Here is a 15,136-nt window from a genome sequence, read left to right as displayed (position 1 = left end):
AACACACAATTGCTAAAAGATAAACTTGCTCAGGGAGTTGGTTGGGGGCGTGGACAGCAGAAAAAAAAGTGTGCAAAGCAAATCTCACAACAATTTGGGTCAAACAAGCAAATTGCATTCTGTTTAGTGGCCCTTGTTGTTGCTACTATTGTTGTTGCTGTTGTTGTAAGTGCAATTGCATTGCCTCCTTTGAGGTTAAGCGCCGTCGAGATTTCCATGTGGAGCATGTTTTGCCTCTCCTCAGCTCCAGCTCCTCACCTCTCAATTCTCCAGCTCTCAGCTGTGGGCTATTGGGCAATGCAAACATTTTGCTCAACTTTTTGTTGATTTAGTCTAGCCTCCCTACGCCCCATTTCCCTCCTCCTCACACTATGTTGTCTCTTTAGCCAAGTCTTCGAGCATTTCGCAGAAAAAAAAACAAAAAAAAAAAAAAAAAACAATTGAAAAGTGAAAACAGAAAAACAAGTTGAAAGTTTGCCGTTTTCCCGCAGTTTTTCTTATGGTGCTTTGATTTAAGCGTTAGTCAATGTCATTAAATGGCAAAATGCATGCACCATATGAATTTGTGGCCACAGGATGCTCAAGGATGCCGCGCCAGACGTTGGCTGACAACTTATGCAAATTTTCATGCAATTGAGACGCACTCGCGGCGTGGGTGTGTGCTTGTGTGTGTAAAAATGTAAAGTATGTGTGTAAAGTGTTCGTAATGCAGCTCACTTTGCCTGGCGAAAGTGCCCCTGAACGAGGAGAGCAAAGGATAAAAGTCATAAGTAAATTGCTTTTCAAGCTTCTCAAGGATGTGCGTTAAAATACAATAAAAAAACACTTGCCACAATGGAATTTGAAAATATATTGAATTAGAGGGCACAATTCAGAGTTAAACATCTCTTTAAGTGCAATCCAAAATATCGAAATCCGATTTCCAGTTAATGGACGAAGTTAACTAGAGTCATGATAAGCTAACTCACATTTAGCAGAACTCCAATTTAAACCTGTTCTCTCTATCTGTTTCTCTCTCTGTCGTTCCCTGTTTAATCGTTCACTAAAGCGAGCTGCCAGCTTATAAACATTCCGCTTATTATTCCCAAAAAGTAAAAGTTTAAATTTCATTTTATGTATATACCCTAAACCCATTAAAAAGGGGTTAATGTTTTTGTGCAAATGTATGAGACAAGCAGAAGAAAGCATCTACAACCTCCTAAGGTATATATACATTCTTGATCAGCATCAATAGTCGAGTCGATCTATCAATGTACGGCTGTCCGTCCGTCTGTCCGTATGTATTAAAACCGCAAAGCAAGGTGCATAAATCTTCAAAAAGGCGCTGACTATCTGGACCTACGCTGGCCAAGTCTGGGGCACGGCGTCCAATAAGAGTATTCCAAGCCAAGGCAGCACGCAAGGTTGCCGGCTTGCCATGGTACGTAACCCTCAATGTTAATATCAAGTAAGCTAAATACCTGCAACTATGCCCTCCTCTCACAGTCATTCGCTTGGTAGAGATCAGAAAGTACTGATCGATTCCAGCGCCAAATAATATAAATAGAAATAATAAAAAAAAAAATTTCCGCCTACTGCCCGCGCAGTACGAGTTGGTTTCCGAAAATTGATAACTTGCCCCGTTTCCACGCAAAGGATAAAAGTCCATATCGAAGCCCTGGTTTTTGAGCAAATCTCTTAGTTTTTTAAAGCTATTTTCCCCTAACTAGACATGTCGCTTCTAAAATAAACAGATCAAGTATCAATCAATTCCAGCTACATGTCTTTATTGAACACGAGTTTTTCGGCAAAGACACAGACACATATTCATGGACGTCTTTAATAAATTCTATTAACAGCATTTCAATTGCGATTGGCTTGTTAAATTGTGCTGCTATTTTAATTGGATAGAGGCGGTAGCGAGTAGTGCAGTCGGTAAGGGGTTCGAGTCCAGTCAAGGAACTTTTATTTTTCGTCAAGCAGAGGTGGGGGCAAGCAGTTCTGTTGGTTACGGGTTCGAGTCCAATTGAGGGAACTTTCTATTTTATTTTATTTATATTTATTACTGCTAAAGCAAACTACCTCCAAGCAAGAGCATTTGGTGTTGGTAGAAGACAGGTTCAGGATATCCCCTAGTCGGGAGCTCTCTTATTTGTTCAGTTACTAGTTAGTTGCAAGAATCGCTGAAAAAGTTGCCCCTAAATTTGGACCCTAGTTGTTGTTATGATTGCCCACGGTAAATTTCGTATAAATAAATTATTTTGATAATATTTATTTAGCTGATAACTTTCTCAGTGCCAGCATTTAGCTCAGCAGAGAACATTTCAATCAAACAATCCTAAGGGACCAATTAAATTTAACAATCACCCAAAAAGTATCCTAAAATTAATCAGAAGCAGCAAGGCAGGAACTTGATAAAGTATTTAATGAACCATCTTCCTCATTTAATGTAATTTTCGATTGAAGCTGTTTGGTATTTTGTGTCACCACAAAAGATTCGCATCTCATTGAGTAGCAAGATTTATGCAGCGTGCGATTGAGATTTAATTAAATTGCCACTTGGCTTTGACAGCTGCAACAGAATACAAGAACCGGCTGCAGCCGATTGGCCGTTGCAGTTACTGCTGCAGTTGCAAGAGGTTGTAGTCAGCCCCACTTGGTTGGACAGGTTCAAACCCGACTCCAAAGCGAAGGCAACGGCAAATATTAACTGTGTTAAAGCGCCAACAGAAACGGGAGCAACAACTGTGTCAACTGACAATGCCAATGGTGGCAGACAGAACCTTGCCACTTGCCTCTTGCCACCCGCTGCTGCACTTGCCAAAGGGTGTTTCAGGTTTCAGATGAAACATAGAATATAAATATAAATATAAATATAAATATAAATATAAATATAAATATAAATATAAATATAAATATAAATATAAATATAAATATAAATATAAATATAAATATAAATATAAATATAAATATAAATATAAATATAAATATAAATATAAATATAAATATAAATATAAATATAAATAATGTCAATATGAATAAAACCAATAAATTCGTAAGGGTATTTAATCTTCGACTTACCAAACATTTCATTTCTTTCTTTTTTCCTTTTGCCTTTTTTTGTATTTTCGCTAACTGTCTTTGGTGTTCGTGTAGTTAAGCACAATTTTAATTGATAAATTGCCACTTGGGCCATTACTTGTCGCTCTGGTGGCGCTGCCTCTGCCTCTGTTAGTGCCTTAGTCGCTGCCTCTGCCGCCGGCTCTGCCGCTGCCTCTGCCTCGGCTGTCGACAAGGACGCTTTGAATAATTTGCTGAGTTGGCAGCGAGCTGCCATCGAGGCTTCGTGCTGCCTGCCCCCAGCTGCTGAACGGGTTCTAAGTAACGTTTACATCATCAAATAAAATAAAATGCTTGGACTCATTTAAAAAGCAATTAAATATTAAAAACACTTGTACAATTGTCGTTGATGGCAGCGACGTTGGTGGGCGACGGCGACGTTGTGGTCCAAGGGGCTGGCGTGGGGGCGAACTCACCACTGACTTTTGGAATTTTGATTGTTTCTTTGCTTCTCATTTACAAGAAGCGCCCGTGGCGGATGAGGGGCTGCGGTTTTGTTTGAGTGATTATGCAATTAATTAGAATCTCTTTGGATACGGTAAATGTTAAGCGGATTAATGCGGGGTGTGGCGAGGGGTGTAGATTGTAATTGATTCGTAATACAGTGCGAGCGCACGAGCAGCGCAGCCAGGGAAAAAATCAACAGCAAAAGCGAATATAAACAACGGTTATTTGCAATCAAAACGCGTTTGGCTACCGACCGAGTTAACGGAATCGTTTCCTATGCGGCAGTCAGTTTATTAAAAGCGGTTCCGTACACGCGCCAAACAACAGACGGCAAAAAAGAAAAGCGAATAAGCAAAAACAATGCGCGACGCGATCAAACACGCAGCAAGAAAAGCCAACAGACAAAAACAGCAAAAACAACAATAGCTGCTATGTCGGCCAATTTGATACACATCCGCAACGAGAAAAAAAATATTAAAAGAACACGACGTACACACGAGTTGAAACAACGAAAACTTAATGCCCTTCAATACTGTGAGACGGGCATAGGGCGACTAAAGCGAAATGCCGAAAATAAAGCTTTCTATAGGCAAGACGTGAGCTGGACTGCAAGTGCAAGGCGAGCAAGAGCAGATGTACAAAGTAAAGCAACAAAACGATAAGAAAACGGCGAATTACAAATGTATGTGTGTATACATATGTAATTTCACCACGATCTTATCTTTAGCAGCATCACATACATACATAAGTCCGAAGGTATTTACACCATGGATAAGGCAAGAGAGGCAGAATAGAAGAGCTGGGCTGCAGAAGTGAGACGAACCGAACGAGACGACAAAACGAAAACCATAAGAGCAGCGCAGTAATGAGGTGTTAAGGCGAACTGACAGAGGGAGGAAATGTGAGGCAGATGACAACGGCAAGGCGACTAGAGCAAGACAAAGATGGTGTCAAGATCAAGAGCGAACCGTTGAAAGCGGGACATTGAAAGCGAGATGTCCAGAGTGAAGCTAAGAAAAACGAGATGCCGAATGCACTGCGATGTAAATGAGGAGAGCAAAACTAGGAGGCATACAGCGAGAACAAAATAAGAAAAGCGAGAAGACGAATACAGAGGGACCAGATTAATGAGAGCAAAGAAATAACTCAAAGCTTAAGCTCGCAAATTTAGTAGTGTACAATAAGTGAAATACCCTTTCCTACCCATGCTTAATAAGTAAAGGGTACAAAAAGACTAAACAAATTTATACATAATCGAACTCTTAAAACAATTTTAAAATTATAAAATTCATGTTTTACTCAAATTTGACCAACTTAAACAAATTAAATTTAAGCTGGTCTTAAACAAAACTATTAAAACCAACCTCATATGCCCAAGCAAGCTGATAATACCCTTTATCGCAGAGTAAATCAGGGCAGCGAATCTAAGGAAAGAGAAAATAAATGTATGTATATAAAACTGAGGGCCCACATAAGCGTTGAAAATATTCCATTAATTTGATTAGACTTTCGGTCGGGACGAGTCGTTTGAGGGTTAAGCCCTCTACAGCCACTGCCGTTAGCGTACGCCAGCGAATCGCATGCAAAAGGCAACACGAAAAGTGAGCATGGTGAAATGGTGGAGTGGAGAGAAAGAAGAAGTGAGCATATGGCAATATTAAGTCTGCATGTTGGACACACCTCACAATTGAGGCGCGCGTGGCTTTATGAAGTGCCGTTATTAGCTATGGGCCAGGAGTGGATTGTTGGTGGTGGGCGGGGCAGCTGCTTGGGCGCATTATGCGTCATAAGAATTTAACGCACAAATGCTCAAATTGTCAATAAGAAAGTTGGCACGCCCCCTACGACTAAGCCAACTTATTTACTTTTTATACCTCGGCGGCACACATTAAACGTCCAGCGCTTCTTCATTAGGCCGGAACCGAGAGCTGAAAGCTAAAACTGAAACTGTTTTCCGGCCAGGCATGGCCATCATTTTTTATGAACCCACTTGGTTGCCGCAGCAGCGCGGGTGTGGTGGGGGGAAGGGGACGCGCGCAGCGCATCAAAAACCCATTTGGCCGCCATTAACTTGATTGAGTCGAGCTGCTGCTGCCACGAGATGTTGCCACAGTTGTTGTTCTTCTTCTTTTTTTTGAGGCATTTATGTTGAAGTCGGCACATAAATGAAAATTGATCATGTGCTTTGTCTTTTCAGTTTGACCTCAACACCACTCCACACCACACTCCCTTCCCCTTCACCCCACACTGCCGGCGTCCATGTCAACAACTAATATTTCAGCTTTTCAGCTTTTTTTGCTTGGTTTTATTTTATTTGTTTCGTTTTTGTTTCTGTTTTTGGGCGTCTAAGGTGCGCGCCTCTTGGCCATTAGTTGTCATTAGGGTGCATTGCTTTAATTAAACTTTTGCTAAAAATACCCTTACGCCAATCAGTCATTAAACTTATCTCGTTCCACATTTATCATCGGAACTTCCAACCGACCACGCCCGCCCCCTGCCGCACCTAATTAAATGCATTGCTTTACGCATCCTTCATGGACAAGCACTTGAAGCTGACCCAGTTTCAGCCAAGCAGGTGCTGCCAGCCCAGCCAAGGCAAGGGATAAGTCACAGTTGCAGTTTCAGTTTCAGTGTTGTGTAGCGCTCTAATTGCATCTGTTGCTGTCACTCGGAGCATTCGCCATAGTTTTCGAAATCAATAAGTCAGCTCTCCTTAGAAATTCGCCCTGCTGTTAACTGGGCTTTAAGCTGATGAAAAATAATTTCACATTTTGCTGGTAGTTGTTTTTAAGCTCCTTTTCCACATAACAACAAATAAAATATAAAAAAACTGTTGGCAAAGTCTCATACAAGCTACTAAACAAGTTCTGAGTAACCTTTGAAAAAATTACCCTGAAAACTTTTTTTGGCAACGCAACATTTATAGCAGCTTGTATATGCAAAAATAAATTCTAGATTTACATTTTCATGGGATTTTTCATAAAGTCGTTTAAAGTGTGTGGTATTATTTGAAAAAACACATTTCTGGAAAAATACTCTTAAATACGTAGAATTGAATGGAAGCTTGTATATTCGAACTGTTATAGAAACATATTGAAATAGAGAGGACTTACATTAGAATTGTCTCGGAAATCGAAGAGTTAGAATTTGCGAGAGAGAGAGTATGAGGACAGCCCACAAAGTGGATGAAAATAATACCTTTATTTTAGTAGACTTAATATTATAAAGCGGATATGTATAATATCGGTAGATAATTTATTCCTCGAATGAATAAATATATGTCTTTTTAGGATATATACCAATCTTTTCTGAAAATCGGACCATAAAGTGATATAATATTCTTTTTTGCTTGGTTTTACAACACTTAATGAGAGCTTCATGAGATGATCCCAAAGGGTATTCAAAAATTTACATCTAGAATGGCAAGCCGTTATTTATCTTTACGAGTACGATTCAAATAAAAGATGAATTTAAAGCAATGCTAAATCTTATCTTATCTTTATTTTTAAAATCCAACGCTTTCAATAACTAAAGAGTACATTTTTGCTCCTTTTTTACAAAAATGTTAAAGTGAAACATTTTGAATGCTTTTATCAGACGGTTGCTCAAGCATATCAAATGGTTCCTTAGGAACTGTTGCATAACAAATCGATTTCACAACCGAGAAGAAACTCACTTAATGCTCGAATCATTGAGTCACGTGTCAAAATAATCATTCGCAGAGCCTTTGGCTTCGAGGACTCACAGATCCAACGGAAGGTGGCTCAACTATAGCCAGACAGTTGGCATGACACGAGCACACACACACACACATACATACAGCATGTCTGTGTGTGTGTTTAGGTACAAAATAAATAAATGTGATTTGTCATTTTGCAAACATAAAGCAGCAGCAGCAGCAGCAACAAAATTTCAAGAAGCTGATTTTGCGAGCGCATTAAATTGCAGTCAAATGGCACACACAGTGCATGCCAAATGTGCACAGACACACACACACACAACTAAATATATATATATATATTTATATATATAGACATTTTGGCCAATGAATATGGTAGCTTTTGGCTTTGGCCTTGCATGGAAACTAGTCGGAACTGGCATGAAGAGTATTAAATTATTCGAGCGTGCGGCAAGCAACAGACTCCACACGAAATACTTTTGTATGCAACACTGCGCACAGAAACCAAATCCAAACTTAGACCCATGCACCCTGTTGCCCCCTTGTTGCCTGCCCCCCAAGCAGCTACTGGCATGAACATCTGTGAGCCTGGCAACTGTCAGGCGACTTTTAGCAGCTCGAGGACTGCAACAAAGTGTGGCAGCAACATCAGCGCTCATTTGCAGCAAATCAACTTCAAGAGTCAATGTTAAGCGCCATGTAAAATTCATTCCACTGAGCACATGGCTAAAACGCCAAAAGGCAGGCCAAGAAAAGCAAACTGGAAAAAATGAATATAAAAAGGAACGTGTCTACGGGATGGTGTATTTGAAGTACCCTAATACGATATAGGGTATCATACTTTTATGATCCGATATGAATACTTAATAATACCCATATTAACAATAATAATAATATTAATGATAATAATAATAAAAACATTAATAATGATAATAATAACAATAAATAATTAAATAATGATAATATTAATGATAATAATAGTAATAGCAATAATAATGATAATATAAACAATAAAAATAAAAAAAAATAATAATAATATTAGTGATAATAATAATAATAATAACATTAATCATGATAATATTAACAGCACAAATAATAATAATAATAATAATAATAATAATAATAATAATAATAAAAATAATAATGATAATAATGATAATAAAAGTAATTGTATTAATTATAATGTATGTATGTTGTCTGCCGATTACTTCGGTAACAATATATATGGTGTGGTTGTTCAATGTTGAAAAATTTCTGCTCAAGAGATAATTTAATAAGCCAACAAAACTCTATTCGCAATAATAATAAAAATTATAAAATAATATTAATAAAGTAATTATATAAATAATTATTATTCATTATTTTAACTCAGACCATATGCTTGTGAGATTATCATTTGTATTATAATTATACCAATAAAATAAAAATTATAATGAAATAGCACTAAGAATAAAATAATTTTAATTAGCTTGTATGTTTTTCATACTATCATAATATAATATATTAATAATGCATGTAAAATAATTTTTAATTATAATACAAATATTTATAATGAATTATAATATATAAGGATTAAGAATCGCAATTATATTTGATTTATATCTTTTATGCAAGATTCTTATTTCAGATTAATCGTTGCTATGAAAACTGCTATAAAATGAGATTCTCTTGTAAGTAAATTAATTTTTATTACTTATTTGACTTGGTCAATTTTCATAAATTACTTCTTCAGAAATTGTATCACAATTATTATTATACAAAAATTTGGTGTCGATTTTAAAAAATGCCTGACATACAACAACTGTATTCAATGTCAGCCAAATGATATAGTAAACAGATCCGACATATCGAAGGTAGCTGCAATAAAAATATGGATCTATGCCAAGTTTCATCTAGTAATCATTTGCCTAGAAACAGGCAGCCAGATATATAACAAATCAGCCTATTTATCCGTTACATATTAACATACCAAATCAACGTACCTTGCGACAAGAGCATACGTCGAAACATCAAGAGATGCCTGCAAAAGTTCGAGAGGCCGTCAGCTGGCGTTGACATGTGGCGCAAGGGCCGGGTTCAACAGGCCCCAGCTATTGACCTCTGCACAGGTTGCGAACTGTACCTGCACGACAGCCGAACGGCCCAGCGGCCCACCCCAATCCCATATGCATGTCAAATATGTCGGCATGTTGACTGATTCCAAATGCTTTGATTTCAGAACTTGACTTGCGACAGTTGCACAATTAAACAAAGCGATGTGAGAGGAAATCGTTGAGATACATATGTAGCTTCAGCAGTTCGTGTAGATCACCTTGGGCGCCGGCTTGGTATACTCAAAAAGTTCCGTGGGCTGGATGATGGTGAATGAACATTTCAGATTCTTGCTTATCTTGAGAACAGCGCCCGAATTGTTCATTTGACCACAATAATTTGGGGCGGAGAATATGGTGACCAGTCGCCGATGGCCAAAGAACTCGTAGCCGTCCTCGACCACCTCATGGGCGCGACAAATCAAATCGAAATCGTGGCGACTGAGAAACTCGCGCACAACATCGTCCGAGTAGGTGATGCTGACGCCGCGCTCATTCGTGCCCCAGCCCTGGCTGCTATGATTGAGATCGGCCCAGAGCAGATCGCAGAGCAGGCCCGAGTCCGGCACATCTGTGGGTCGCGGCAAATCGCGTATCTGTTGCACACTCTCTAAATGGGGCGACAATCCGCCGTGGCAGCAGAAGATGCGATCGGCAACTACGGCGGCCACCGGCATATTGTTGAAGCAATCCACAAAGCAGCGCCAGAGCTTGACGTTATGACGTCGCTTTATCTCATCGTAGAAGCCTGAGGGACAATATACTTATATATATATAGGCATATATCTGCGCAGATCTCGGCCTCACCGTAGATCTTGTTGATGCTCGCGCACTCGTGATTGCCGCGCAGCAGATGCATCTGCTCCGGATAGCGCACCTTGTAGGCAAATAGCAGGCTGATCGTCTCTAGCGACTGCTTGCCGCGATCCACATAATCGCCCAGAAAGAGGTAGCTTCTCTTCGGCGGATAGCCGCATGCCTCGAATATGCGCAGCAGATCCCCAAACTGGCCGTGCAGATCCCCGACCACATTCACCGGCGCCTCCAGCTTCAGCAGCATCGGCCGCTTCCTAAACTCAACGCGTGCCTGGTCGCACAGCGCGCTGATCAGCTCCGCACTCAGCTGGGAATAGCCGCCCTTCAGATTGGACAATTGCGCAATGATGCCATCGATATCCCCCGCACTTAGCGACATTTGCAGGCAAAAACAAAATTAAACAAATGACAATTTTTTAAAAGTTTTCTAGCTTCTATATTTAACTGTGGTATTTAAAATTTGTCGTAGCCTTTTTAACTATGAGATGGTTTTTTAGTTTGTAAACCTTTAACATATACACACAAGCCAACACACGCCTACTAACACCTACACACTCACACGCACACCCACAAAAAGGCTTACACATAATTGTCAATTCAGTTGCGCCCAAGGTCCTGTAATGCCAACCATAACCAAAGGTTAACACACACAACATATCAGCACTAGAGATGTGCGTGTCGCAATGTCGTATTCACGCAACACGACACGAACACGAGCACGACACGCACTACGAAAACATTCACAATAAATACACGATTAGCTGCACATTTTCAATCATTTTCGTTTCTTTTTCAGGCACAAGTATTTTTTTAATCAAAGCATGTTATTAGGGAAAAATACCTTTTAAAGATTCGCAACTTATTCATGTGTTCAGCATTCGCTTACAATTTAAATAACCCCATTTTATTTGTAAATAAATAGATATTATTATTGTAACCTTCTAAAGAGTGCGATGAGTTTCTGGAATTCTATAGTTTTAGGAGAAATTTTAATCAAGCCCAAAAATTCTTGATCGGACGAATATTGCAAATTGAAAACTAAATTTCTCAGAAAATACTTGAATATTATTTTTGCCCTTATGGAGGATATAATAATTTAGTCTTGAAAGAAACTGTGTCGCACCACATAACAAATATAAATTCTCGATCAGTTCTAACAGTACACAAAATAGAATATTCGGTTAAGTATTATAAACTACATTTTTCCAGATAATAATTACATACTATTTTTATATCCCTACAGGTGGTGTATTAATTTAGCCTTAGAAGAAAATGTAGCGTACTATATCCTTATAGAAGGTATGAAAATTTAGCATTAGAATTAACTGTATTTCACCCCATAATGTTTATAATTTTTTGATCAATATCAACAGTGTTGGAATCCACCAGATCGGATCACTATGTTAAATGGGAATAATTCGACGAAAGTTGAAAATTTAAGAACTGCATCTTATTCGAAGATAATTATTCTTTTTATGCCCTTATAGATGGTTTAATATTTAAGACTTGGAATTAATTTTATTCCCGGCATAATGTGCATAAGTTCCTGGTCAGCAACAGTACATTTATCTGAATCTACCGGATGGGATCACTATATATTATAGGAATAATCGCTCAAATATTTAGTTGACCAAACTTGGCATTTAATAGCTGCACTATGCTTCTTCTAATATTTGAGCAAAATAAAAACAAATACACAAAATCAGCTTCAACAGAAATTTATATATCACACAGCTCAAATGAGTTTTTGTATGAAAAACTTTTCACTTCTTTCATATGTATATCATGACCTCAGTAGCTACAGTATTGACTTTTAATAGTGTATCTGCAAAGCCTCATCAACTCGAATTACTTCAATATAATATGGCACCTAAAGAAAAAATCGCTCGGATATAGGGCATACCTTATATATTCCTAAAATGTCTCTTATATATATGCGGCAAAAGCCGCGCGTGTTTGTAATAAATAAACTCGACACGTTTCCAGCTCTAATCAACACACACACGCATACACTCACCCAGACACACACTCGCACACACAACCTGCCCCTCTCCAGTGGTCAAGTTAAAGCAGAAGCGTTAAAGTGCAAAAGATTTATGAAATTTATTTATGTGCCTGTAAAAATGCCAACGGCAAGTGCTGGGCGCTACAGAAGGCGGACATGGGCGTGTTTGCTTTGTGGCGGGGTGGCGTGAGGGGTGTGCGGGGGGCAAGCATGTATTTGGGCCAGGCTAACATCACATTCCCATCAACTGAGCGCGGCAACTTGAAGCGGCGGCCATCACAATTTTTCGTTGTTGCGGCGTCGTCGTAAGCGGATTTGCGACAAAACTCATTCGACTCGAACCACGCCCACACCAGGACCAGCTGGACACTGGCTCGGTGCGGTCGGCTGGGCACAGTTGGCGCGGGAGCAAAAGGGGCGGATGGGTGGGGAGGTAGGGGTGGAGGCGCCTTAGAGGCTGCAGCTTGTTAGCAATGACAGCAAGGAGCATCGAGGCTAAATCCTGTTAAAATTTAGTGCAAAATAAGATAGAATGCTGGCTCTGGTGCCCTGTGCCAAGGAAAGCGGCAAAAATAAAAGAAAGGCAAAGTAAATTATTTCTGCTATACAGATACATATATATGTATATATAAATATATATGCATGTCTTGTACTTTGCGCACTTTCACTGAGGCATTTTTTTCATTCAAAAGTAAAATGAAATAAAATAAAATAAAATAAAATAGAATAAAAACTGACCCGACTTACAAATACAAATACATCTAATATATATATATACTATATATATATATATTCGTATATATTTCGCTGGGCCATAAATTGCCGCCGAAAGCTGCAAAAACAATAAAAATAAATGAACTTGAGTTCGGCCGTCGCTCCATGGCTGAAGAACCCCGGCAATTTCATTATTATTACTTCTCTTAGTAACGCCAACTTTTCTTCACGGCTATTGTTTATTTGACTTTTTGGCCGTTTTGGCTATTAGTATTTATCGTTGGGCCCCCAGCATGCCTCTAACAACATTTATCTTTATAAATGTAGCCATACCAAAAAATAATAATAAACACAACAATGATTCTAAAAGGAAATTTTGGAAAAAAGAGTTAAGTTTAGAGAGCATCGAAAACTATACTTATTAAAATATGTACTTTTGAAAGTTTTTGACAGTTGGAAGAGTTTTTTTTTACCATAAATTATTTATATTCATGGTTTTCAATCTGAATTCTATTCTATTTCTTTTTATTTAATATTTAGTTTTCAAATTTTGGCTTTCGCTTTATTTTTTTCTGTTTTTCTTCTCGTGACGCCTTTCTATGCGATTTTCAAAAAATTAAATTAAGGTTTCTAATTATGGGATTCCTTTAATGGATGTGTTGTCCAATTTTTTATTTATTCTATTTAGTTAATTTCAAATTTTTACCAATTTTTGTGCGTTTAGTTTTCACGTATAAAGAACAAGTGTTGCTCTAGCTCTATTTCTGTTCTATTTCTCTTTGCGTTTGTCTAGAATAATTATCGCCTTTCTATGCGATTTTCAGGTCAGGCTTAATAATGATGGGATATCTATAATGAATGTGTTGCGTAATATAATATTATTAAATTATATTATTAAATTACTTCTGAATTGCTGTCTGTTCGTTTCCCAGCTATTTAAATATAGAGCAAATATTTACAAAGCCTTGTAAGTTCATGATAAGAGGCTTTCGGACTCACTTGGTTTCTGGCACTCAGCCATTCACTGGCTGTCGTTCTCTCTTTCCCTCTATTTTTCGGTCTCTCTTGTTCTTGCACCCTTCTTAACAATTAAGTTATAAATAGAGCAATTTGTCACTTTTTTCTTAAATTAAACTCAAGTTGTGGAGTTCTTTTTAATGCACTACACATGGCTGATAATCTGATATTTTTAATTCATGTTTGCTACTCAAAAAAAATCTCGAAATAAGTTTCTAAAATCTTGCTCAACCCTTTCAACTACATAAAGTGTTCTTTTAGGTACTTTGTCTACTTTAAGTCGTAATCGGCTAATGCTCTCATTCTCTCAATCTCACCGTGTGTTTGTGTACGTGTGTGTGTGTGTGGGTGTGTGCGTGGTTGTGAGTGCGCAAACAAAAAGCAGATGGAATCAAAATAAAATACTCATAAATACCCGTGAATATGGCAACGTTTACAAAAAGACGACTTCAAAGAGAGGCAGCATTCAGAGCGAGTCAGAGAGAGAGCGAGAGAGGGAGAGAGAGAGAGAGAGAGAGTTGACGGGTTACATGCAACGGAGACCGCTCGGCAACGTAAACGGAAACGGAACTGCTGTCACTGCCGGGATCCTAAGTCCCAGCACGTGCGAGGCCCTGAATATATTGTTGCTGCTGTTGCGTGAAGCGTTTGAGTGGAAAAGGCAATCACAAATACTGACAGTTGCTCGTTCTTGCTATGTTCTTATATACAGATATATATATATATAAATTTTGTAATATTTTTATTTTTTGCAACATCTCATTTCAATTTTCGATGTGCAACTTCTGCTTATTTGAAGTTTCATTATGCGCTCAGTGCATTTAATATACGAGCCAAGAAATCAATGAATACCGAAGGTTGCATGCGCAGCTGGAGAAGAAGAAGCAGGACAGCAGCCTTGAGGCACACTTTGTAAGCCGCACATCTTTGGGAGACTTGACAACTTAATGTGGCCGAGCTTGAAAACAATTTGTTTTGGCCCCCAACACTGGCCAGCTGAGGGCTACCCACAAATTCGAATAAATATTGAAAACCGTAAAGGATTTGCCCATTCAGGCCGAGAAGCTCACTTATAATCCGGCATTGCTTATAAACTCAGCATAACTTGAAAACCGACAGTCATTTATTTGTGCCGGGCCTGAAAATAGTTTTGCATGCTTCGAAGACGGCACACAACAAAGCGAATCATTCATGGTTTTCAGAGCATGAATCACATGCAAATCGGACAACGGGCGCCGGGCAGCGGTCACTGTAAATAGATTCATAAAT

At 38.6% G+C, this 15,136-nt stretch overlaps 1 protein-coding gene across 1 annotated transcript; it reads right to left on the bottom strand.

Moving 5' to 3' along the window:
* Window positions 1–9,414: 9,414 nt before the first annotated feature.
* Window positions 9,415–10,618, bottom strand: PpY-55A (Protein phosphatase Y at 55A). Its single transcript, XM_064687488.1, has 2 exons — window positions 10,123–10,618; window positions 9,415–10,063 (listed from the first exon to the last, which is right to left on the bottom strand). Exons 1-2 carry the CDS (start codon window positions 10,508–10,510, stop codon window positions 9,516–9,518), a joined length of 936 nt encoding a protein of 311 aa, XP_064543558.1. The 5' UTR covers window positions 10,511–10,618; the 3' UTR covers window positions 9,415–9,515.
* Window positions 10,619–15,136: the final 4,518 nt, after the last annotated feature.

Source organism: Drosophila montana, unplaced genomic scaffold (assembly GCF_035044405.1).
Source record: "Drosophila montana isolate Dmon_TW-CO22-7 unplaced genomic scaffold, ASM3504440v1 contig_3200_1, whole genome shotgun sequence".
NCBI classification, from domain to species: Eukaryota; Metazoa; Arthropoda; class Insecta; order Diptera; family Drosophilidae; genus Drosophila; species Drosophila montana.
Note: the sequence above shows the minus strand (reverse complement) of the source record. Positions and strands in the feature narration are given on the sequence as shown.